At 38.2% G+C, this 26,442-nt stretch overlaps 1 protein-coding gene across 2 annotated transcripts in view; it reads right to left on the bottom strand.

The window, feature by feature from the left end:
• map2k5 (mitogen-activated protein kinase kinase 5) overlaps positions 1-26,236 on the bottom strand; it is a 45,708-nt gene extending 19,472 nt beyond the window's left edge. For both annotated transcript variants that reach the window (XR_003299903.1, XM_026378356.1), the window contains exons 1-17: positions 25,787-26,236; positions 24,993-25,041; positions 23,684-23,751; positions 19,530-19,599; positions 18,819-18,859; positions 17,385-17,452; positions 17,240-17,288; positions 15,935-15,999; positions 9,318-9,357; positions 9,113-9,181; positions 8,377-8,458; positions 7,140-7,201; positions 4,631-4,679; positions 4,448-4,521; positions 3,238-3,288; positions 2,999-3,070; positions 1,551-1,580 (exon numbers count right to left, since the gene is read on the bottom strand). Coding sequence is in view for 1 of the 2 variants with exons in the window: in XM_026378356.1 (XP_026234141.1) it covers positions 1,551-1,580; positions 2,999-3,070; positions 3,238-3,288; positions 4,448-4,521; positions 4,631-4,679; positions 7,140-7,201; positions 8,377-8,458; positions 9,113-9,181; positions 9,318-9,357; positions 15,935-15,999; positions 17,240-17,288; positions 17,385-17,452; positions 18,819-18,859; positions 19,530-19,599; positions 23,684-23,751; positions 24,993-25,041; positions 25,787-25,918 (1,071 nt within the window). In the remaining variant the exon portion in view is untranslated. The remainder of the gene's footprint in view (positions 1-1,550; positions 1,581-2,998; positions 3,071-3,237; positions 3,289-4,447; positions 4,522-4,630; positions 4,680-7,139; positions 7,202-8,376; positions 8,459-9,112; positions 9,182-9,317; positions 9,358-15,934; positions 16,000-17,239; positions 17,289-17,384; positions 17,453-18,818; positions 18,860-19,529; positions 19,600-23,683; positions 23,752-24,992; positions 25,042-25,786) is intronic.
• Positions 26,237-26,442: the final 206 nt, after the last annotated feature.

Below are 26,442 nucleotides of genomic sequence, written 5' to 3'. Positions count from 1 at the left end.
TTGTCCCGTATTGTCTACTGGTGTACATTGGAAACTCAGAAGACACTGAATCTCTTCCAACCTCTCTCTCATCTTCTCCCAAACTAAAATGTTCTCTGTGAAGTGTAGCAGGGGTTTTGCACAGACAGCTGTGCCAGCGTCTGCAAAAATGACAGCTTAGGCCTGAGGACTTTGGCTGGCTGCGCCTCACAAGCTGGATCCAAGCGCTCACGCCACACTACTCTGTTACAGCCTGCAGGTGAACTGTGCAGTACCATATGGAGTTAGGGGAAAATTAACACTGAGATAAGAAAAGCTGCGCTAAAGTGAAGAGTCTAAACTACACAGTGAAAGGTGTTTCTGATATTTTGTACACTCCATTTACAGTTTATAAACTACCATATACTACCAATAAAAAAAAAACAACAAAGATGGTTGTATGAAACCAGGTGCTGAATTCATTAATGAATTCTTATAGTATTAATTCTTATCACTTCATATATTTGCATTTCTCTGAGGTAAAGTTAACAGAAGAACATCTTAATTTCCAATGGAGGCAGCTGACATAACATCCCAAACACCTGATGCCCAAACAAATGCATAGATGCTGAGATTTTTAAAGTGTCACATGACATCCAACTCCAGCGTTAACTAAAACTGGTTCTCTCTTTACCAGGACAGATAACTGACATAGTGAATGGAAACAGGCTTTTAGGCAATCCCCGGGCAGACACTACTGTGGTTACATCACACTCTGCTTCTTTAATCAACTGCAATGAAGTGTTGCTTTCGGACATACAGCCCACAGGAAAATGATCCAATTTAACTATACACAACACTGTGAAGTGTTAATAATTTACCTTATGAATCAAAACCTTGTTAGAAACTTCATACACGCTGTCCATGGCTGACATTCATAACTTTTCTATGACATAATTAGGGTTGCATGTTATGTCAAGTGTCATTTTCACACGGACAAAAAGTGGTTTTAAAAACAAAACCACTTTAATCTGTTTCTCCACATTTCGTGATGGCGGGTAGCCAGGAGGTAACCTGAGGTAACCAGATTCAGATTGCTCAACTAGGGATTAGTGAGATAAGTCCATCTTAAACGCTAATTAAGGCTTGATGAGATTGGGAAGCCAGTTCTGTAGTCGGCAATTACATTTGAGCAGGATTTAACGTAGTGCAAGGAAAGAAAAAAAACTCGAATGAACCATTTATATGTTAAAATTAACAATAGTAACTAATGAAAAAAAAAAAAAACAGTACTGATGACAATATGTACATGTCAAAGTTCCCACAAAATTACTAGTGAACTTGTGAGAATGTTTAAATGGTATATTATATATACCATTACTGTTTCTCAATATCTTGCCTGATAAAAAAAAAGAATAATATTCAATTTTGTTGGAAAAACCACACCACTATAGGTTTAATGTAATTTAATGTCATATTTAAACAAATCTGCTCTTTTCATCATATTTTTATAGTTTGTCGAGGAGATTAATAAAAACTCACAACCATTTTTGAACACGAATACATAAAACATCAAAAATAACATAACTCACCTGTGGATAGGGGAACATGCCTAGTGCCAACTGAGGAAAGAAAGAGGTAATTAGTGCTTTTTGTCTTTTTGAGACATGAAACAATAGAAAATACTGGTTGAGTTTGTGTGGGGCCTATGGTGATGTCACTAACAACACTTAACACACTAATTCAATCAAGCAACCCTTCCATGATGAGTACAGCTTTATATATTAGATTATACCTAGTATTTTACCCACCCTCTAACAGGCATTTGTGGTGGTGTGTGTAGTACATAGTATATATACAATATATAAAAAGCAGTGCACAACATAAAACAAAGAGTCAGTACAAATAATCCGTTTGACAAAAGGCAACGTCTCTTTTATGGCTACGGGACTGGATGTGACACAGGTGCTTGTGATAACGTAACCACCACTTTATGGAGTATTCTCATATACACATGCATTAATGAATACTGTACATGCCTTTCCATTACCAGTGTCTTTATGGCATGGAATTGCCTGATAAAGCCACTTGAGCGTGCAGAACTCGAGACTTTCAGTCTCTGAGGTAAGCTTAGTGTCCACCCGCTGATACCACTAGCTCATCAAACAACATCAGCTATTAGTTAATAACCCCCCACGACTACCACCTGCAGAGAACAAAATAAAGAGATAAAGGGAAGGAGGATGGCACTGAGGGATGGTTGTACATTGTGTGTATGTGTCTCATTCTGACTTGGGGGGTTGGGTGACAGCTCTCCCTGACATTTGGCAGTTCACTTAAGAGTGGGCATTTTTCATCTTGGTCAAGGGCAGCTTATTGGCAACATTATGTTATTAAAGCATCAAATGCTCACAGTCTTTCCTTGAACATAAATAGACCAACTAGTAGGCTAAAGATCAATCCGCACTACAAGCCATTTCATTTAATGTAATGCAATTACATACACAGCTAGAAATAAAGTGGTCCACTGCTATAAAACTCTGTCTTTATCACATATAAACCATGTCAATAATTTTGACAGGGCTCCTTCCATGTGGACTCATTCATTATTGTTATAACTGTAAAGATATTAAGAATTATTGACAAAGGTGCTGAAGAAGCCCAATCATTTGTTATAGCTTAACAGTGGATGGAAACAGACGGAGAATCAATAGTGTCAGTGGGACCACAAAAGACCAGGGTGAATAATTCTGAAATTAAAATGATTTTTGAAAACAGACTGTCAGTCAAACACTCAATCAACCCTATGGGGAGAGACGAACAGTGATACTGCTGAACAAACACGTGTGTCTTGTGCTGCTCAATCAAAGAGCTCATTGCAGTGTTAATGCAATACAATTTCATCCATTACAGCTGAACTATGGGAGTGCAATACTGTCATTTTAACACAATTAATGTAGTTTAGTGTCCTCTCCATAAATGTTCCACACTTCTCTCCGTCTACAAATGCAAGCTATAACATCAAGCCATTAAAACATACCTCCATGAAAGAGATTCCCACACTCCAGACATCTGCATGGATACCATATTGTTCCCCTGATATCCTTTCTGGCTGTAGAGCATAGACAAATATCAAAGACTGTAGGGGCACTGTTGGAGGCTCTGAGCCTCCTGTGCTAAACATTATATTATCTTATTATACTTTACATAATCGTATATCTTCACTTACATAATATAACAAAAATGATTGGACATTACACAAATTAAGGGTTCACTCACCGCCATATATGCATTAGTTCCCACATACGTTTTGGCAATAGAATTCACCAGCTGCAGGTGCAAGTAACAGTAGATAAGAAAATACTTAAGGTGCATATAAAAATAAATTCTGATAAATTCAGATTCTGCAGAGACCACGGTAAATAACCTTAACTGTTCCAAATAACTTATCAGAGTCTTTACTTTATTGTGCTATTTTAGTGTGCAAAAAAGAACCAGATCTAATTAACATTATCTAAATCTACCGACATGTCACATTGATAATTTTGGGCTGCTCAAATGTCGCACAAGGGAAAAGGATAAAAACAAGGAGACATTAGTGAGTCTGTGTGTGTGGATACAGTGGAACATGCCATCAGTGACAGGTCTGTGATAATGAGTGTCTGTTCCCTTAAGGTTTTTTTATTTATTTTTTTTATAAAGAATGCCCTACAGAGTGAGAGAGGGAGGGAGAGTGTGAAACAGAAATAAACAGAAAAATAGAGTTAAAAAGACAGAGGACAAGTGAATACTGCTAGTGTTACACATACACACGGTGTAAAATTCACCTTGGAGCTTCCATGGAAGTGGAGGTTAAAAATGAATAACAATTTGCCACAGAAAGGACAGCATATGTGTGTGTATGTGTGTGTGAAAAGGGAGACAGGGTCCTCAGTGCTGATGTTTTTGGGAACATTGAAGGTCTGTCCCTGATGATTACATTACACACACACACACACACACACACACACACACACACACACACACACACACACACACACACACACACACACACACACACACACACAAACACAAACACACAAACACACACACACACACACACACACCTATTGTCTGCCAGCCATGCCTTCCTCACATCTAGTGAATACATATCAATGAGGCTTCCCCGTTGTGTGTATGGGTCATAATTATAACAAGTGATTTTTTTGGAGGCTGCAGAACAATAGAGGCTGGGGGAGTTAATGTGAGAGGGAGACCCTTGGGATAACAGTGATGTTTTGAGTTGAAAATGAATGCTGTGATTGACAGGTTGACCATATGCATGCTGATCTGTGTGCACATGCACACACACACTGCACAGGACTGTGGTTATGCAGTTTTAGACAATAGTTTCTTATTCTTTTTTCTTATTCTTTTTTTTTTAATTAATTTTCCATCTTTTTTCTTTTTATTTACTCTCTCACTTGCTCAAACAAACAAATCAGTGTACCTGTGTGCTGACACCAAAGTCACAGAGCTTGACTTGTCCTCGGGTGTTCACCAGCATATTGGAAGGCTTGACATCTGTGGAGACAAACTGCTTGATAGAACTGCAACATCAGCACTCTGCACCTCGTCTTTATCAACTCTGCTCTTTTCTAATAACACACAGCTCTCACAATACCTTACTCACCTCTGTGAAGTATCTTCAGGCTCCATAGATATGTCAGGCCTTTGACTACCTAGACACACAGGTGACAGAAAAAAATAATTATTTCAACAGTCAACATTTCACACATGGCAGAAAATAGATAGGTTATCTCCACTCATAATGCAGTTCAATTCTACACAATAGAAGATTATAAAATGGACCTAATCAGATTAGATAGATGTATGATACTTGCTATACTATACTAATACTACTAATATGAGTATACTGCTTCTGCAACTACAGAGATTTATCTAGCTGATACTCCCATGCCCAATGATGACAGGTCGGTTTTTGATTCTCATGCGAGACACATCTATTTGACATAACATTTTTGAATGGTAGAACAGGTTTTCTCTTGAAACACACTGTGGCCAATTGTATTTTACACAAATTGGAGGAACAGTGTGAATTATGTCCTGGGTGGTTGTTGCAATTTTTTTTGCAGACTTGCATGATCATAAAGCGTGTGTCAGTTGCTTTATGTTCATTACTCAGTAGAAGCCAAGAGTCCATTTTTGTGACCTTAGGGTTGCATCTCTGCCATTTGTGCATGGTGTGTGACCATGGTTATTACGTGAATGCCTTACCCTCCAAATTTGAGACAATCACCTTTTCTCATCTAGCAATACTCATTTAGCAATTTTACTCGCTGCGTAAGTCAGGTGTCCCAAGTAGAGCTGTCAGTGTTAGTAACAGGAGATAGTATCATGAAATCTTCTGTAGTTTAGATCTGTCAGCTGCACAACTGCAGACTTTGTCTTGGACTTTGATAGCTGCAGGAGATCCGATTGCTACATTAAACTTCACATGTTTGTTTATAGTACTGTACTGGTCTATAGTATATAGTGAGAAGCTAGGTGCTGGAGATGGCCTCTTGCTACTTTACATTTGAAGGCATTGATAGAGATTGTTGGGGAACCCATTAAGGAAGCCTCCTTCTTGCTTTTCCTATGAGGTATTACAAATAACTAGCTGTTTCAAATATGCACCTCAGAAAATGTGTGGAGAATTGGGTTCAGACATAGTGGTTGAGTGCTGTGCACAACAGGACATAGTCTGGCTGCTCACTTGGCGAAATAGTCTGTTTTCTGTGAGGGATGGTTACTGGGTAGATACATACAAAACGCATGGCGTAACACAAAAGGTACATTGTGGAAATCAATTTGTTTTTGTTTGTCAATTTGGTTTCAACATTTTGTATGGTCTTAAACCTTAAGCACAGTAAAGTGCCTTGAGATGACATCTGTTGTAATCTGGCACTATACAAATAAAACAGAAATGAATGGTTTTACTTACTGCACAATGAAGTAGAGCCACACGATTAGAAACAATTTATTATGTACAGTATACACTATCACCCTATTTTCATGAAGGAGAGTCCAATACACCAGAAAGCTTTGCTATACCTTCTGGTGTTGTGCTGTGGACTGAAAGGGAACATCCACATTCTCTCTGTAAATTCTTCTTACAATTACCTGCTGTGTTCACACATGAGCGGACACTACACAGACTTTGTACTAGGGGGCTCACAGGATAAAGTCCATTTATTTCAAGCCTACTGACTCGGACATTTGCATTCTCATATCCAACCAACCCAGGTAAGGTCTAAAGGAGTTCAGGGTTCCAGTGGATTTATAAAAGCACTTTAGAAAGAGACACTGGTAAAAGACACTACACAAGCAAGATTTTGCTTTTTAGCACCTGCTTTGTGCAGCCCATTCAAATGTCCTGTTGACCACACTCATAACTCTACAAGCCTGGCTAAATTCCAACAACAGCCATAAATTCATTTATTTCTATTTAAGTATTACTGATTTCCCAAAGTGTAATGCTTCTCTGTGGTGTTTTTCCATTTACTGGATGTGAGAACTGAACTAGCCTCCAGGCCCTTGTCATTCATCCCTGATGCTCAACAACATCCGAGAGAAATCAAGAAAGTACAAAAGCTCTCTGAAGTCCCTCTGCCTCAAAGGGTGTAAGTGCAACAACTGGCGTGTGCAGTTTCATTCACACCCTCTTGGGTGGTTATCCTTCTGTGATAATTAACAACTGTGACAGTGGAGAGGAGGAAAAGCTGTGAATTACAATTAACACTGGCTAAATAGCTGTCATTGTTTGATTATGGACAAAGTTAAAGTGGGCAGACGGAAAGAGGAGGTGAAGATGGAATAAGGGTAATAAAGTGTGTAAAAGGGACATTCATTTATCAACATCAAGGACATTTCTATCAAAATGCTAGTTCTAAGACTTCAAAATGAGAGAGAAAGAAAGAGATGAGAGGATGAGGGGAAAACAACAGCGACTTTGTTCAACACTTCATTCAATAACCAGTAATTGAAAAATAAAATAAGTGAGGTTAGACAATTACACTATAATAGATTATGTACTCAAAAGTTTCTGAAAAGTTCAGAAAACACTGCTTGATTCAAAGGTTTTTCTGTCAGTAATCAAACTATTTTAAGTGGATTTTGCGTATTTTGGGAACACTTACTGAAACTGCAATCCTCCCAAGGACATGCTCTGGAATTCTTTTGTACACATCCAGAGAACCACCTGCAAAAAACAAACTATTCATTATAACACATTTTGTACAGTTTTTAATGGTGCTATTAAATCATGAGGTTAGTGATTTACACACTTTTAAAAGTGCAGGTTTTTCAATTGTAGTTTTACTGTATGAACCAAATTATTACATATGGTAATTACTCATAACATTACTAAAATTCCCATATTTTTACTAGGAAAATATTATTAATTAGGGGATTGGGACAATTTAGTCTTTGTATAAAATGTATTGGGGAAAAAAAAAGATATAGAAAACCACCAGCCATTTCTTTTAATGCCTCTTAGCAAAACTGAGCCAAATTAATGTTGGCCATGCAGGTCATACCACTCCACACAGACAGTTTTGTCTGCATCCAGCTCTACTTTATGTCCACCAACATTTTCTAAAATGTTTTGTGGCCCAAACCAGCTCAAACCGCTACCTTTGGGAAGAAAGAATCCATTTCATAGTGAGGCATAAAGGGAAGCGCTTCTGATGGCAGCAGCAAAACTCCCAATCCGAGAAGCAAAAACTTTCAAAGCTCAACTTCCACACTGAAACATTCATATATGACCACAAAAGAGAAGAAAAAGACCTAACATCTACATTAGTGTGAAGGTCACAGAGCACACAATTATGGTATGTTTCAAAATGTACATGAACATTTAAAGAGTCTACACAATTATATTCAACTTTTTTTTTTTTTTTGCTGAAATTTTAAAGTTATGTTGCATCCTTAGAACAAGGTGATTTCTTGTCAGAAATAATCAAGTATAGCTGGAAATTACTGACTACATAAAAGTTCCATAAATTTAGTGAGTGCTCAGAGGTTAGACAGCTTTTGCTGACAAACTGGCAAATGTGTGAAACAAGGGAATCACTGCATTAACACATACACCTAAAACCATAGACAGCCTCCAATCTCACACCAGTTTAGATGTGCGAGCGCACACACACACGCACCAATGAATGCACTTAAGTCAAGATTTATCACACCCTTGTAGCTTTTAGCACACAGGCATGCTAACCAGCTCACAGCGATAAGACGCGCTCTTTATCTGCAGAAGTGTAAATGGATACACAGTAGAGACACAGAGGACAGTTCCCTAATGTCTCTTCTACACAGCTGTGGTTTCCAAAGAAAAAGGAACAGAGTAATGGTCTAATACACAGAAAAACTCACCATCCATAAATTCTGTACATATGGATATCCTGTTCTCAACAAAAAAGGCACCGAAGAAAGTGATGATGTAGGGTGAATCACACTGCAATCAACAGAAGAGACCACGTAATCATTAAAGGGCATGGCAAAAATATTTATGTCATACAGATGAATTTCTTTATGTATTATGCTGATTGTGAATTTGAGTGGAACGGATTATGTCATCAGGAGTAAAGAAGGACAACAGTTGCAGTGATTAATCTTCTTCACTTCTGCTGCAGTGACTTTAGCTGTTCAAATCATCACTCTGGAGCATTTATCAGTTTATCTATCAACTGTCTTTATTGGGAAATAAACTATTATGTAGAATTACACACAGACAGAGCTAGGTGAAAAACTGGAACAGAAAAAAAACATAAATTTATGTTCAAGTAATGTGATGTTGCCATAATTCCACTGTAAACACAACTTCAGAAAATGTTATATTCATACAGATAGTCATCAAACTCACAGGAGGGCTATGTGTAAGTTGTGCATGTTCGTGCATTGCTGCTTACAATGTAAGACCAGAGATGATAAACCCTTTTTAAACTGAAAAATGTAGAAGACGATTCTGTGAAGATTCTCAGGCACTCAGACCATGTTTATACTCGACAGCATTTTTTGGGATAACAATGTAGATCTGATAGGACGGCAACAATCATTGTAGAAGAGCAAACTGTTCTAGTAAAGAGAAACACAAGAAAGCAAAACTAACCTTGTAGAGAATTTCTAATTCTGACATGATCTGCTTCTGTAGTTCCACTGTGATATCCAGAGGAATGACCTATAATTAAAAATACATTTTAAAAGTACAGCCTTTAACAAACATTAACAAGTGCTGTTGATGATTTGATGGGGTAGACTAAGATCAAGGGTCACTCAAGAGTAAGGAACGTCATCAAGATGAAAGGAGAGCTCACCTTGACAGCTAAAACCCGCTTTCCAAGAACATGCTTCGCTCTAGAGAAATGAAACAGATAAGACAATAAAACAAATCTGTAAAGAATAACTGTGGAATTCAATATAGACAAATGAAGGACAGTGCATTTTTAAAATAAAAGTACAGGTTTGAGCATACTTTTAGAGTAAAACTAATGAAAACAGAGAAAATAGCTAAAATGCAGGAACCGTTAAAAAATTCCAGTGACAGGTAATGACAGAACAGAAATGACAATGCAGTAATACCTTCACAGATCTGTAAGTTTCTGAGCAACAAGTTTATAATGACAAAATGCCATGTCATTTCTCCTAAAGGTCAGAGAGCACCAAAACCAGATCCAGTCAGCCAGATCAAAACTAGCTTTTCCAGACAGAGTTTTGAATTGCAGGTAAAGGAGCAGCCACAGACTGCCCTCGTAATGATTTAATTATCAAACTCCTTAATGCCAAACATCGGCTTTAGTTACAACCCTTGGAGGTTAGTTTACAACACCAGTGGCAATACCTTAAGACCTCTCAACATACAATCCTCAAGGACGAATACTGTCCAACAGCTGTCAGGTGATTAGGATGAGGTGGGGGCTGTGTACGTCACATAGAATGGCTACCTTGCAAGCAGGCTTAGTAAATGTGATACCTGGCTACTCACCTGTCAGTGGCTATTTCAGAGAGAACATGTATGGTACAAGGTGTGATTACTGCATCTTATTGTGGTATTGTGGTATCACATTGCTCTTCGGCCAGTTGCTTCTAAACTGGCCCAGGCCTTTAATTAATGACACCTATTAAAGCCATGTCAGGTATTTACCCACAGTCAGAACAAACGTTGGTCTCTGACTATAGCTATGCCATGTGAACTGTAGATGAAACATCTTTAGTAACAGTCTCATGACTGTTGTAGTCAAAAAGAAAAAGCACAGACATTTTAGAGACTGTTTAGTATGATACCTACACTTCAAGCTGTGCTTAGTGAGAGTTCATAACTGTTAAAACAGAAAAGGTGTTTGCTTACAGAGTGTACCCAAATCCAGTTTGGTACAAGTCACATGACTTGCACACTCATTTTTTCCTATAAAAGAGTTTGATGCACATAAGGCTGATGGCCTTGTTTCCATTGTGATGTCTCTATCTTCCTTTAAGCTGCAATCAATATCAGTTAAGCATGACTGCTGCCTCTTAATTAGGATGAAGATGTTAATTGAGGCAAGATCGCAGGGGTAGACATGTTAAATACTGACTGGGCAGGCTGTGTGTGTGTGGCAGCCTGATTAGAGATTATACAAGGTCTTTGCTATACTAAACATGTATTTCGCAATGACGTCTACACATGTTGAAAGACATATCCAGCCTATGGACTAACTGCTTTTCACAACACATGGGAATTATAGCTTTAAGCTTGTGGGACAATATGTGCACAAAGAAGTTTCATCTGATTTTTAATTGTGTGCATACAATTTATTACCTACTTATTAGCCCCCCTCCCAAAAAAACACACCTTTTTTCTGATGTCTGCAATTCATGTATATCAAGGTAAACACACATTAATACTATAATTGTGTTTTATGAGCAGGTGTGTTAAGCAGACATAATGTGACTACTGCTTTTGTTAAAGCTCAGACTGTCCTTGACCATCCCAGGGCCGAGCATCCCTGTATGAGTTACAGTGACAGGCTCGTGACAGCAGTAGACATGGGGACAAGGTTACATAGCCACCCCCCCGTCACTTCCCCCTGATCTGACCCCAGTAAACGTGCCCCATTGCCTGGATCTTATTTACACTCCAGCTTGCTCTGTAATAAAAGCTCCATCATGCAGTATTCATAGGGCCTCTCTCTATGTCTCTGAAGCTCGGGCTGTTGGTTAGAGAGACTGGCCTCCTGGATCAGGGCTAACACGGTACATTTACACTGCCACATGGATTATGGGCTGATGGGCTTCTCTTTCCCTGGCTGTCTTACCCGATATTGCAATAGTGACTCTTCTATAGTAACTGACATGAACAGAAACCTCAATGTACATACATGTACACACAAACATGCACCAAAATGTTTGCAAAAATAACCAGCACATTAGAAGTACCATGGTTGAAATAAAGTAAGCTCAAACAAAGTAAGCTCAAACTAAGTAGAACAACTTGTTTTGTTTATATTCTTTCGTACAGAAAAAAAGTAAAATCCACTGTTTCTCAATTCCATCAATGGACCTTGGCATCACTTTTTAAAAAAAGGCCTCTAGTGGCTGAGAAATAAATTGCAACAACATAATCATTGTTGGTTTGCAGTAGAATTTGCCTGCTACAATGCTAGCCTTCTCCAAGATGAATCGAAGAGCAGTGCTTTTTGTTGTGATGACTTACAGGCAGATAGCTTGCATTTTGAAGATGTTAATAAAGAAGAATAGTGCTGTATGGTTAGTGCTATAACATTGACTCATTGGCAGAATAGTTCTACACAGAGTCAACTCTAGGAAAGTAAGAAATGTTGCTCCCCCCCCCCCCCCCCCCCCCCAATTTCCCCCAAAAAGTCAATCCTCTTTCTGAAATCCAATGAAAAATGTAATAAAATCTAAACTTGGTGAAATGCGAATTCCCTTGAACCTTTATCTTTCTGTACAAATAATATATTTTTCAGTGATTTCACTGGCCAGCTACAGGAAATACAAATAATGTACAAGTAATTTTAAGTTTGATGCCTCTAACACTAGTGGAATATTTGCAGTGTAACATGCTATTGCAAAATGTGCAGAATGAGGCCTGGCTGAAATATACACCAACTTCCCAGGAAAAGACGTTGCCTTGATAGCAGCATATTGTATGTCTCTCTATAATCCCAATATAGACCCCTGCTTCAGTGGTACCTTCACACATTTGCAAGCCCATGCTGTGGGAAATGATGCATCCCCCTACCAACCTACCCCTACCAGATGCTGGCTTTTGCACCTTTCACGGATTATAGTCTGCATGGTCTTTTTGTCTTATGGATAACCTAATCTTCCAGAAAACAAGCTGAAACATTGACTTGTCAGACCACAAAATGCTTTTCCACAGTCTATCAGTCCATTTGACATAATCTTGGGCTCAGTGAACTCTGCAGCATTTCTTCACAGAATTGACTTATGGCTTCCTCCCTGCATAAAAGACTTTCAACTGGCATTTCTGTATGCAGTGGCAGACTATGCACATTCACAACAGTAGTTTCTACCCCTGGGCTTTACACACTGAGATTTCCCTGCTGATGAAGGCTTAGTGAAGGGTTTAGGACTGTATTGTCTCCTAAATTTAACCAAATGCTTCAAAACTCAATGGACGGCAAAGTGCAGATATGGCCTTAAAGTGGCCTGAAAGCACAGAAAGTTAGCCAAGACTTTTTTTTATGGCATAACGGTTTTATGTTCTGCAATGGCAATATCAGTCACCTCACTTGCATCTGCCAAATGAGCATACATTTCACTTGCTGAAGGCAAAAGTAAACTGCCGATGCGCAAAATATGCAGGAACTAAGAGGGCATCTGGTGATATCAATGGATTTGCATCAAAGAGTCACTATAAATGTGTTTATATGAATAAAAATAGTACTAATTCTTACAAATTTCATCCAATGTTTTCAACACTTGAGTTAAAGCTGACAGTCAACACTGCACCTCTGTGGTGGCAAAAAAGAACAAAAATGATCAGAAACGTATCACTATCCAAATATATATACACACTCGACAGTAATGCATACATTTGACTACTATATGATTTCTCAGAAGTTTGTCAGAAGTTCAAAAGTCTTTTTTCAGAGTTTATTTAACAAAATGAAATCAAATGTAATAACCATTTGAATTAGTTCACTTGAGGTACATTAGGGGGTACTGTGACACCAGGTATAAACTATTATCCAGCAAAGTGGTTCTTAACACAACCTGCAAATATCTGGATTTAAGATACTGCGTTACCACCAATTATCCAAAGAGGCTTCTCTTTAATCAATGAGATGAACAACTAAAATCAATGGAGAAAATGGACTGAGAGACTGCAATGGGTGTCTAAGTAGATGTCACCACAATCACAGCCAAGCAAATGTGCTTGTTTTAACTGGACCGTTTGTTCTATGAGTCACGAAAACAGCCTGGGTGTCCTTGTTATTGTATTTATAAGCTATAGACTCAGTTAGATTGGTGGACCTCTGAGAGAGTGTGTAATAAAAAATAAAGGCTGACAGTGATGGATGGCTAGGTCAGCGTGCAGCTATGGAGAGTTGAGGTGCTGGTAACATCCAATTGAGTCTAAATGGCCCTGGGTAATAAATGGGCTAAGAGGTTAAAAGGCGGGGACCCTTAGGTAGTGCTTTCCAAACATGATAAGCTTAATATAATCTGGACCATGGGGTAGAGGCTTCAGAGGACAGAACTGGTTTCAAATACAAGCAAGAAATGTATCCAGACCCTTGGTACATACAAAAGATGCATACAGTATTTTAAATAATATGCAATATGAGTGGAGTTTGGACAGTCCATTCACTTTAATTGAAATAAAAGATCTAATCCCCTCTTTCATTTTCTCAGAAATCTTGTTTATTCTCTAGTTTTTTTGTCTATTTATTGTGAGTTAAAAACTGTTCATTCAAGCACCAAAAATGATTAAAGAGAGAACATTAACAATGGATAATGGTTTTCCAAAGTTTCATGAGATTGTCATTGCCTGAATGGTCCTGTATATTAAGTTACCAAGAACATCACTTGACCTGAACCCTCCAAAATCAAGGCCAAAATGCTTGGAAAATGCTGATCAAGAAGATGATTAAGGCAATAAATGAAGTGCTTGGCAAGTCGAAAATCATGATTGTTTAGAAAAAGTGTTAAAAATTTATAAAATCTATGCTATGCTAATACTAAACTTCAAGTCAAGGGTTAGGGTTAGGGTCTACAATTATAGTAAATTAATGCATCAAACACTTGAACTGATGAAGTATCTAGACAGTTAAGTGGGGTGTGGACTTCTGAAAGCCTTGGACTATGAATAAGAATAGAATAAGCAAAGATATAAGAAAAGGCCATCATAATAGATGTTCTCAATAGAGAACAGAAATGTTGACTTCAACTGAGACATGTCAGAAATCTAAGGGCCTGGATACACAAAGACTAGACAAGAGTTCTAAAAACTGAACCGTTCACACTTAACACACACTAGACTGTTTACACCAGATATCACAGACTTCTATTCTTTGAGAGTCTGGAAGCAGCACACTTGATGATTGAGTCGCATGTGGGAAACACACCAACAAACCAGACTGACATTTTATTTTTCCCAGTTTTAAGTACCTTTTCTATTTAAACACTGTATTGGAGAGAATTTCTTTTATCACATAAGGGAAAAGCACTAGTGTACCTGAGTAACAGATGCTGTACTATACATTCAAAACTACAGATCTATTAGTTTTAATTAGTGTGGACTATAAATTTAGGAAACAGCATGCCTTCAAGGATACACTCAGTTTTACAATTTTATATAGTTTAAATGTAAGTTTGGGCTTCTCTGTTTGCTCTGATTATTGTGATTTTAAAAAGCATATATATATATATATATATATAGAAACATTTATGAAATTATATACCTGAATGGGCATGAAATAAAAAACCTACATCAGTAGCTTATAGGATTGGACTGATTTATATCTATATATTTTATCTTCATCCATAAGAAATTCAGCACCAAAGTATATGGATTTTTTGCTCAGCTAAATTGGTAGAAGTTGTTATTCTAGCAATATTGGCCTTCCCGAGTGTAGTGTAACAATTTCTATTGCCAAATTGATCAGCAATCTTATTCTCCCAGAACTATGGCAGTGTAAGATAGTTTCAATACAAGCCCAAGTCATAAATAGTAAGAGGTGGCTGGAAAAAAGGGGTAGAAAAAAAAAAGATTGTCATGTGGATTTGCTAGAAAGAAAATATATGGGATTTGCTGGGGACTGCTTGAAGCGATCCAATCTGTCAAGTCAAGGTTAGCCTGAGCAGTGATCAATACTTCAATCTCAATAAAACAGCTCAATAGCTAAGGAGTGATGGGAAAGAGGAAACACAAGGTGGGGAAAGAAGGATAGAAGGAGCAGCTCAAATGGCAACCTTGTCATAACGTTAGCACAGCAGTAACACATTTGTCTAGCAAGAAAGGACGAAGCTCTATCGTGGCAGGTAACGTGCTGTACTATAGACCGATTAAGTCATTCTGCCATCATATCTTACAGCTAAAAATCAATATAACATATGTTTGCAACCTTCAAACCAGAATAAATAAGTTAAGGCACAGACACAAACCAGCCTGATAGATGTCAGAAGAAAGAAAGGGAGGGTGGTGAAGAATGAACCCAACTGTAAAGGGATGTGTGTAAGTTTGTCAAAAACTGAGCAGAAAAAAAGATGAAAAGTCTCATTCATCAGTCTAAAACTGGCCACTAACTGAAACATACATCCTTACTATATGTTTGCTATATGGAGGCTTCAACATCACAAAATACATCAGACCATCGTGCTTAAATGGCATCACTTCGATGTCACTATCTGTTTTCGTGGTGTGGTCTAGTAAAGTTGTCTCCTCTGGGAAACAGAAAATACTTACTTGTAAACTGTGCCTCCGTTTCCATGACCCAGCTGCTCTTGATAGTGGATATCTTGTGCATTAATCTGCAGAACAACAAACACACACATATACACTAGGGGTACTTGCGATGTAATAACATGAAAAAACATGCAACCAGTGGATGATATGTGTAACTAAACAGGTGAGAGAGACAGGAAGAGAGAGGGGACTACATTGTCACTGGAGGCTATAAACAAGACAAGCATTCAGGTCACTCTAAGTTCACAACATAAGGAGTGAAAACAGAGGGACAGAGGCAGCAGAAGAGATCAATACAACATTTACTGTCCAATTTATAAAAGGACATTGTGCTAGGGTTAGCGGAGGGGTGACTGATGTAGAGTTTAATGACGATTTGTTCGCTGTCGTCGCTCCCTAAACTGCCTGAGCCAACGTGGCTGGCATGTGCAAAAGTTTCCTCTCCTTGCTTGTTTTGCAACTGTGCAATATTTTATAGCCAAACTTGCTATTTCACTATAAATTCATTTTATCAATATATTTTCACACATTTTTTTGACAATGGTCTTTGGTGTCAGAGAGCGATTTTATCTATTATAAAAATAACTAGCAAAAACACTGTATGTTTGATTCTCTTCCATTAAGAGTACAATTGGAAAAAAAGAATCTGTAAATCTAACTTATGCATAAGAGACAAATATTAAAAAATTAAACCTTTTAAAGACCTGTATGAACTATGTGTGTGGCTCTCACTGGGATTGCATGATAACACTGCCCTGTCAACAAGACAGTGAGGAGAATGTGGGGCTGCCAAAGTAATTTTATACAGACATAAAGAGACAGGCATCACAACATACTGTCCATGGAAGCAAACACACACACACACACACACACACCCTCCCCTCAATTCACCTCAATTGATTTGATAACATGGTGAGAGGAGGGAGGTGAAGACAATGAAAAGAGATGGATGAATGGGTGGAGGAAAAGGGAGAGAACAGCTCTATTAGTTCACTGTGTCACAGCAGAAACCTGAGAGACCACTGGCTTAATTGTCTCCCTGACACACTAGCTACTATGTGTGTGTGTGTGTGTGTGTGTAGGAGAAAGTGTGTTTTTATAAAAAAAAGGAGAGAGACATGTCTGCACCAGGCTTGTTCATGAACTCACAAATGCCCTATTCGTAGAATGGCACAGTTAAAATAAAAAAACAAAAGACACACTCTATGCAACACGTCTACAGTATACATCAGAAAAAAATCAGTAGAGGAGCCAACAACTAGTATGTGAGAGAATGTGGTCTGGTGGGTGGAAACTCAGACTCACCTGCCCATTTGACAAGATCCTCTTCAGCTCAGCAGAAGATTTCTTTAAGCTAGGGGAAAAAGCATGAAACTGATTCACCATCATATCCAAAACATCTTTCTGTGAGAAGTAATGTAACATGCTCTTAGTGCTCCTGACAGCTCACCTGTTGTTGGTCATCGAGTCCGGGACAACATGAGTGCAGTCATTGGCTGGGTTAGGTCTTGTATTAACCTGATAATGAGCAAATCCATACACACTAATGTGAGAAGACACAGACGTACACATGTGCACACATAGACTTAGTGGTCAAGGCCAAAGACAGACAAGCAGACAGACAGACATATGGGCAGACCACCTAATGAAAAAGAACAAAACACAGGCTCTCAGTTCAGCCTGAAGGTTAATTAGCTTTCGTAGGAGAGAAGGGAGGCAGGCAAAGAAATAAGAAAGAGGTGTCCACATAGAGGAGGGGAAAGGATGACAGGCAGCATAAGGAACAAGAGACGAGAGGAGAGTCAAATATATAACAAAAACAGATTTGGTGAAAGGAGGGAGGAAAACAAAGACATTAAAAATCCCATGCCTCACTAGGGACATTTTTCTTTACATCTATTTATCTGGAACTATGTTTACTCCAAAGACCTCTGTACCAAAGACCCAGATTTCAAACAAAGTGAAAGAGACAAGGCCCAGTAATGGCAATACTAAAAATAACTCAATTAATTGAGGTCAAAAGGCCGATGTGTTGGGTCTTCTAAAGCACAGGGATTCTCTCTTTAATTAGTGCCCAGGAAGACCTAATTTAAACAACACACAAGACTCCCCTCAGCCAATTACTTTTACATTAAAACTGAAGAAAAGAGGGGAAAGATTATTACAGGAGTATAGGCTTTTGGAGAACATCATCTTCTCAAAACAGACCCCTGACCTTAAAAAACTGACACAGTTCAGGAGCTGCTACCAAAGCTCCTCAGAGGATACGTTAAATAAAATAATTTTCAGCACTGGGGCTAGGAAATTGTATTACTGAAATGGAGATGGGGTGTAATATGGATCATCTGGAGAGATGGAAGAAGTGTCAATTCATTTAACCCATGGTAATTAGCAATAGGTTCCAATAGGCGCATATGCCTGAGATATAATGGGAAGCTGTGTGGAAGGCCATTTGTTACTGGGAGAAGGAGGCTTGTAATGACAATGTCATGGTTGAACATTGGCATCTGCTTAATGCATAACTTAGTTTTCGCTCTAACCATTACTGATGTTCTTGCTGTCAAATGGAACGAGAGGATCACATTTTGTAGAGAGGGATCAGAGTTTCACCATAACATTGCGCTCTTAAATGACTATCTTAGTACTACACGCTATGGAGAGGCAGGAAAGGACAGAGAGGAGCCCCACTAGAGCTGCAGCCAGCCATCTCCATACATGAGGGGAGCAAGAGAGTGAGTGAAAGAAAAGGAGAACCTTGACTTCAATTGACATTTCAAGAAGTGGAACACAGCGTTACCAATCCATTTGCCTCAGCTTCCCTCCCTCCCCTCCCCTCCGCTTGTTCTCTGTGTACGGCAGCTGAAACAATTATTGAGATAGGTACCTTCAGGCCATGTATGTTCCGGATCCCTGGAGTCTTGCCGGCTGAAACAGTAATTGACTAGATTGTAGAACACATCACTAGGCCATTTACAAATGTGCTGAAAAGGAATCAGTTCTTTATAAAGGAAAAAAAAAAGATGAAATGAAATGAGGGTTACTCTGAAATTAGTTGTAGACCAGAGAGTGATTGAGATGTTGGACTCCCGAGACAGCTGGTAGAAGGTAGGAAGGAAAAACAGAATCATAGAGATAAAGCAAAGAGAACGACAGAAAAAAAAAAGACTACAGAGTCAGATACAGTGTAAAATATAGATACAATAATGTCCTGTCACTTTGCCCTTGGGGCCTGTTAGCGATTATGTATGACTTCAAATGGTGAGACAACTATAGAGTATATAGATGTAGAAAAGGTATGTAAAAAGCAACACTAAAGAAAAAAATGACACAATCCCCAAAATCTGGGCAAGGCTGCCTCCTTGAAGGAAAAGAAATATAGAGTTACAGAATAACAGAATATAAACAGAATGATCATTTTATGTTGTCCACAGGCTGCATTGTTACTTCTATCCACCAAACGCTACCATTCTCTTATTGTCTGGAAACAGTAGAAATTATTTACTCAAATCTCAGTTCCAGACTAGGAAAGTGTGACTAATTTTATATATTTAACATTAGATTAATTCCAGAGTAATTAAAGCATGCCACTCTGTACCTCTTGGAAAAATCTGCAAAGGGTCCGGCAGCATTCCATTCATGCGTTGTTCATTCATTATGTTGAAGTACTATATGGATAAAAGAAAGTAGCAAATAGTTGAGAAAGGCAGTGGACTGAAGTGATTTTTACCCATCCTGTAACTTAAATATGCTTATTAAACAAATAAAAACATTTACCCTGTGCAAATATATTAACAGATTAAAACATAATTCAATCCTACTAAGAAAGGTCTTATTAAATTTACAATCTGACTTTGCACTAAAATGAAAGAATTTATACAGACAAAATGTTTATTTAAATGTCATCAGAATTGATCCACAGTGCTACCAAAAATGAGAGCATGCTGTGCTGAAATCTGTTGCCGATGAGGACCAATGCCCTGTGGGCTTGTTCTGAAGGAGTGTAGCATTAACCCTTTTCTCCTCCAGGTCAACAGCTCACCAAACACTCATATCCTACAGGACTAACACGTGCACACACACACACACACACACACTGGAGCCCCTCAGATGCTTGCCAAGGCAATGCAATAATTGATGTTTCAGTTAACCAAACCATCTGTTAAACTGCATGTGTATGTTTGTGTGCATGTGTTTTATGTAGGTCCCCTCCCTTTTTAGGTTTAAGACCAACACAAATGTATATTAAGACCTTACTGAAAACACAGCCGGACACTTTTGAAGATGTATGCCTTCCTGTACTCCCATTAATTTTATGACCCACTATGAAATACCAAGTCATCGCAGTGATATGTAAATTTGCTCTCTCATAGTGGGAGAGGGAGGGAGGATGATGGGAGTGGCTTGGATGGGAATGGATCAGAATGGCTACCCAAGTGGCACAGCTGTTATTAAAAGGCCTATTTATCACTGTCAGATCCCTCCTCGCTCCTAGCCCTCTGCTTTCGCCCTCCAGCATTCTCACTAGGCCACATCTGAACAATGGGCCTAATACCAAAAAACATGTGTGTGTGTTTGTGGGTGTTGGGGGGGACGGGCTTCATGTACCTTTAATTTTCCGCTCAGCTAGCTTATTGATTAAGGCTGCAATTACCACCTAATCTGTACTAGGTGTGTTATTAAAAGACATTCTCCATTGTTGGCCAATAACTAAACAGTGTCCGATCCCAAATACCATCGCTCAGCCTTAAGGGACAAGTGGGAGAGCGAGAGCAGAGACTGGGGCTCATCATCATTAGCAGACTAAGGGGAAATGGGAGTAAGAATAGTGGAATTAGAGCCACTACCTCCAGGGGGAGCTGAGCGAGGAACAGATGAGGTCACATGTTTTTTTTTTTTAGCACCTGACACAGGCCAGTCTTTAACTTTGAACAGGGGCGTCTTTCAAGGTGTCGAACAATGATTAGAGATGCCTGGAAGACTAGTGGGTCTCACAGGAGCATGTAGCAATCAATGTTCTCAGTGATGTGCGATACTTTTTACAATAAATGGCCTCAGTAGAATGATGTTAATTAAGTTTTGAATGTGAGCATTAATTTTAATAAGCAATAAGGACTGACTTTTACACTAGGTACTGTCAGAAGAAGAAAAAAACTGTAGTAAAAGCATACTTAAAACCCTGCTTTTATACACACATGCAAACACAAAGCAACTATAAGACACTAATGAATAATCTAACCTTTCACCTAACATGTTGGTCCCCCTAATTCCAATTAATTTCACATAATGGCTGTCTGCTCACCTGGAATTAATAACAGTGAGGCAAAAATCCACTGGGGTCTCTATGGAGGACAAATGGCAACCACAGCAAACAACCACAAAAAAAATCCTCTAAATACAAATGCAAATGACTGCTGAAACGCACAACCCTTGTATAAGACATTTAAAGTACTAGGCTAGTGAAAATTATGTTTTAGTGAGTCCAGTATTTTCCAGGTGATCAGCAGCTTTTTGTACACTTGGCTGTCCCATGAGGAGCAGAAATCCATTACAGGGCTCCTGGATTTGTTTGCCAAAAATTCATTGTACAAATGGCTTTTGAAATATGTGGACGAAGCAGTGCACGGTCGTGGATACTAAATATTTTGCTGGGTAATGTGAGGTGCAGGTCAGGGTCATAAATTAATATGCAGTTAAGACATTTCCAATGTGTTTGGACAAAAGGTTGCCATTACAAAATGAAACAAATAGACCGTATATGTTTATTTATATGATTATTGTCTTTTCTGACAAATAAATAGAATGTACTGTACATATATAGTATAATCTACTGATTGATGTGGAAAAAAATTATTTTGCTAGAGGTAACTGATGTCACAGGACCACTGATGGCTGCAGCTGGAGCTTGTAGTTCTGCAAATTCTACTTCATTAATAAATAAAATAAAAAAACACTAGATATTTGGTCAATCGTGAATGAAATTTTAGTATTACAATAAAATTAACACCGTCTTAAAAATACAAGAAAGAATGGAACAAGAGTACTGTCAATCTACTTCATAATTTTACTTAAACGTTAAAATTGGTAGTACCATTTCAATAGCTTTTATTTATCCAATAAGATCCATTAGGATTCCAAATCTCCTTTTCCAGAAAGTTTATAATACAATGCATAAAAGACAGAAAATTGCTCAAACTTGACTTTCTGAAAAGCTACTTCCATTCAAACAGGAAATACAACTCAGCAAGAAGAAAACTGCTAAAGAACCTCAAAACATTTTATTTGGATCTGTGACTAATAAAGCTGGCTGGGGTCAATGCTTTTTTATTTTGCTGTTATACAACACTCATCGGCAAAACTGCCTCTTTTTTTGCCTAATCACCCTGCTACCCTATGCTACTTAATGATTAAAAAGCAACCACAAGTGAATGCTTGATAAAAATGGACAAAAAACAAGAAGTGTAAATTGTGCCTGTGGCTCTAGCAGCATCATTGTGAGCTGATGGGGGGTAAAAGACATCCACAGATGAAAGTAGATTTTGAACAATTCTGCAGCCCAGGGGGGTTGTTCTTTAATGAGGCAAAACTTTAAGTACTGAATAATAAATAATAAAAATTGACAGTTCATTTAGCTTTCAGTGTACCTCGTACAGAAACCCATTACACGCCATTACTCTTACTGTCCATGGCATGAACAGTAAGTATGGTGGAAAACTAAAATGTGCTAGTGCTCGTGGCTAGTGGAAATATGTGCATTTTATGTGTGTGTGTTGCTGACAACAATCAATAAGCTATTTTTTATAACTTAGACGAGATAAAACTAGACGTGGGGGTATATCACTACAAAATTCTTTTTTTGTATATTTTATATATTTGTTTTTTTGGGGGTTTGAGCCTAAGTTACCTCCTACACCTCATTATATCACATGTTTTCTTTGAAAGACTGTTTTATGCGTAATGGTTTTGGGATGTCTATCTGTCTGACTTTTATACATGACATTTAAAACTATTTCCTTATTATTCTGTCCTGTACGGAGCCCCTAAAAAGTGACTTCCATAGATAGGGCTTTAACAGGCTGTGCACGCTCCTGTGGACGACAATCAGTTTCTGGTGGATAATTTCTTTTTGGCACGACACCAGTGCAAGGGATACATCAGTCCTGCCTTCATTTATGAACAAATATAATCATCTGGTCAACCGCATGGATATAGGTGGATGTACATAAAGAGAATGGATAACATGTCAGGAAAGAAGGCGTTCGCTTAATTATGAAACAACTGGTTTCTGGTTCTCATGAAAAACGATCAGGTGCTTAAGTGAAAGTTTGTGGTACGCAGCAGATAGTTTCTTGTGCTCACAAGAAAGTTTTGCGTGGTCACGAGAAATAAAACAAAACAAAACAAAACAAAACCCCAAACATGTCAGTTTAGGGGCTGCACAGTGTGTGAAAACCTCTATATTCATAAAGCACTAATTAGGATTGTAAAAGCTGGACAAAGTTGAGATAGAATTCCTCAAGGTGAAATGTTGAGACATGCAGTGGAAGTCATATAAACTACAGTCACACTGTAGACAGAAATGGCAAAAGCAAGATCTGACCACAGTGTCAACAGTTTTCATTAGAAACACATTCGAATAAAGGAAAAAAACTAAACTAAATAAACAGGAAGAGTGTTGCATCATTAAAAACACAACCAGAAAATACATTATATAAATTGTGGGGTGGATCTGTTATGTATTGATACACTCACATATGACAACATGGCTTTGAGTTCCTCATCACTTCTTACAGTGATTCTGTCTCCCACCTCATCTTCGTCTGAAAAACAAAAACAAATAAACACAGTAGACTGATGGTAAATGAATGACAGTAGTAAAATATTTAAACACAGTTTAAAAATATACAGCTATATTTACCATAAACATTTGTCAAAGCAGAATATTTCTGTTATTAAACGGGATCAACTTATGGGTGAGACATTAGCCTACTGTACTTATGGTAGAGAAAATATACTTTAAAAGCGACTGTTACAGAGTTACGCATGCGTCCAGTTGTGTGTACAAATCAACACCCGCATGACTTGGTACCAGAACTGACACATTGTCCGCAATCAATTCTTAATCAGATGCCAACAGGTCCCACAAGCTGACATTAGTTAAGCACATATTGTAGGTTATATAGACACTTTAAAACTTAACCAGATGTGCAAAACACTCTGTTGCACGCTGTTGTCGGTGTAACGTGACACAATGAGAACTGACTGCGCTAATCATCTGTTTACATTTCTAAACTTTTAGTTTCTCTGGTCCAGGGGTTTTAAACCTAGCCTGCAAAGCCTACATAGCTGGTTTTCCAACTATCGCTACCTTCCCTAATGCTGACTAGCTGGATTAGGTACAGACCTGACCAGGTTTGGGAATCTCTGCTCTAATCTATTGTTGCCATTAGTTGGAGCTGCAGTCTTAATATTAAAAAGTAATTAGACCTGATTGTTCCAGTTTAGATTTGCTTTTATTGTGATTTTTGTTATTTTTTTTATTCTCATGTTTACCATATCTGGGATTCAATATGAATAAATTTACCTATTATACATATTTTTTAAGTGTTATCTGTGGATCATTAGCAAAACTAGTGATGCAACTCACTCCAATTACGAAAACCTTCAAAGCAAAGTCATACTAAGTTACTCATTTTGAAAGTGGAGGAACAAAATGGTAGAAAAGCAACAACTCAGCTGCAGTAGTTTGGATCTCATGAATGCAAGGGAATAAGACAGTATTAACAGTAGTAGATGTATTTTAAAACATAATTTACCAATAGCTTCCATGATGTGCAATGTGTTTTTACAATGTTTTAGAAGTAAAACAGTCAATTCTGCATGCAATATAAGACCATTTACACAGTAAAGCACTGATATTTTCTCATTCATAAGCCGATGTTTTACTGTTTTTATGTAGTTCATGTTCCATACATAACCATGACATTGTAAATATACTGTAAGATAGGTTAGACCTTGTTTCGGTGTATAGTCCCTGTTTCCATTTGAAGCACATACTTACATTCAAAGGCTGTAACAGTGGCTTCAGGCATCACATCTCTGATTGCAACCTGAAATGTTTGGCATAGTGTATCATAAAGGGACAACAACAAAGCACATGATTTAAAAAGTAGTGCAGAGATTTAGAACAAAGAACTATGTAGGTTTATTAAAAGATAGGTTCACTCCCACCTGTGTCAGTAATGTGTTATGTTACTGGCCTTTAAGAGATCCCTTCCCTACATATTTCTAATGTAAGCGATTGGACACAAAATCCACAATCCCATCTCTGCTCACAGACAGTTAGATAGTTAAGCTTCAAACTTTCCAAATTAGTCACATAAAGTGGTTGTTTTCCAGAGTTGCAGCATTTTAATTCCCCACTGTAACCATTAAATAGCTTTGTATAAACTGTAAAAAACATTGTTTTTCGCATAACTGTGGATTTTGTCCTGCACTTTAGGAGCTGCAGGAAGGGATCCAGTTGAACAGGAGGTCACATCAAGCAACACAACCCCTCTTACAGTGTTCACATGAGCCCCTGACTATTATTTGAAGACAAACTTCAAGAATTGCGAATCTATCCTTTAATATGTGAGGTCAGTGTTGTAGAAACAGCAGCATTGGTTTAGAGAAGTTAGATGGACTAGCATACTTTTAACTCAAGAAGCTGGCTGCTCAGTTTAGAAACCGAAAGTCTCAGAAAATGTCGATGTGTCGTCTTACAGCCAACATTAAAAACTAAAACCTGCTGACACCAGGTGGCCTGAACAGTGACAGTTATCTACAGCTAGCTGTGTAGCATTTAGGACTTACCAGCAGGTCATTGAAGTTTAGAAGAGATGGACAGTCGACGGACGAGTCCATGTCCCCTGTCGGCGTTTTTATACGGATCACTATAGCCTCGGTGTCCATTAGCGTAGATGTTTTATAATCGAATATCAGCATAAAATGGAACAATTAAGCATCATAATAGGACTTATCTGGCTGTCTAAGCTAGCTAAACGAGCTAATTTCCTGCACTGGTTTGCTAACGACACATGCTAGCATCCTGTTTAACAGCGCTGTGACGTTAAGAGATGCGGAGATTTTAAAACGTTAATATTTGAGCTCAGTTACTGCCAACACTAAAGTTACACCATAGCCTCATGACCGATTGACCTTTAACTTAAATCTGTGCTCTCTCGCTCTCTAAGGTAAAGTTTTACACAGTTTTAGCAGAGAAATTTAGCCATGCAGCTAGTTTTAAGAAAACAGCGTTTCCGAATCAACATCCGCAATTGGCTTTTCAAAATAAAAGACCATCTCTGCATCCGTTTAAAACACGGGTTTTCAGGTTTTGGTGGCCTGTAACATCCAGAGGAGACCAGTGATCAGTGTTGTGCAGCAAAAGATCTTATCTGCAAGCCATAAATAATTTAATAAAAAGAAATTATATGCATTCAGACGCTTTTTATTACATATTCGCATGA

Source organism: Anabas testudineus, chromosome 3, assembly GCF_900324465.2.
Source record: "Anabas testudineus chromosome 3, fAnaTes1.2, whole genome shotgun sequence".
Lineage (NCBI taxonomy): Eukaryota > Metazoa > Chordata > Actinopteri > Anabantiformes > Anabantidae > Anabas > Anabas testudineus.
The sequence above is the reverse complement of the archived record's forward strand: the minus strand, read 5'-3'. Positions and strand labels throughout refer to the sequence as shown.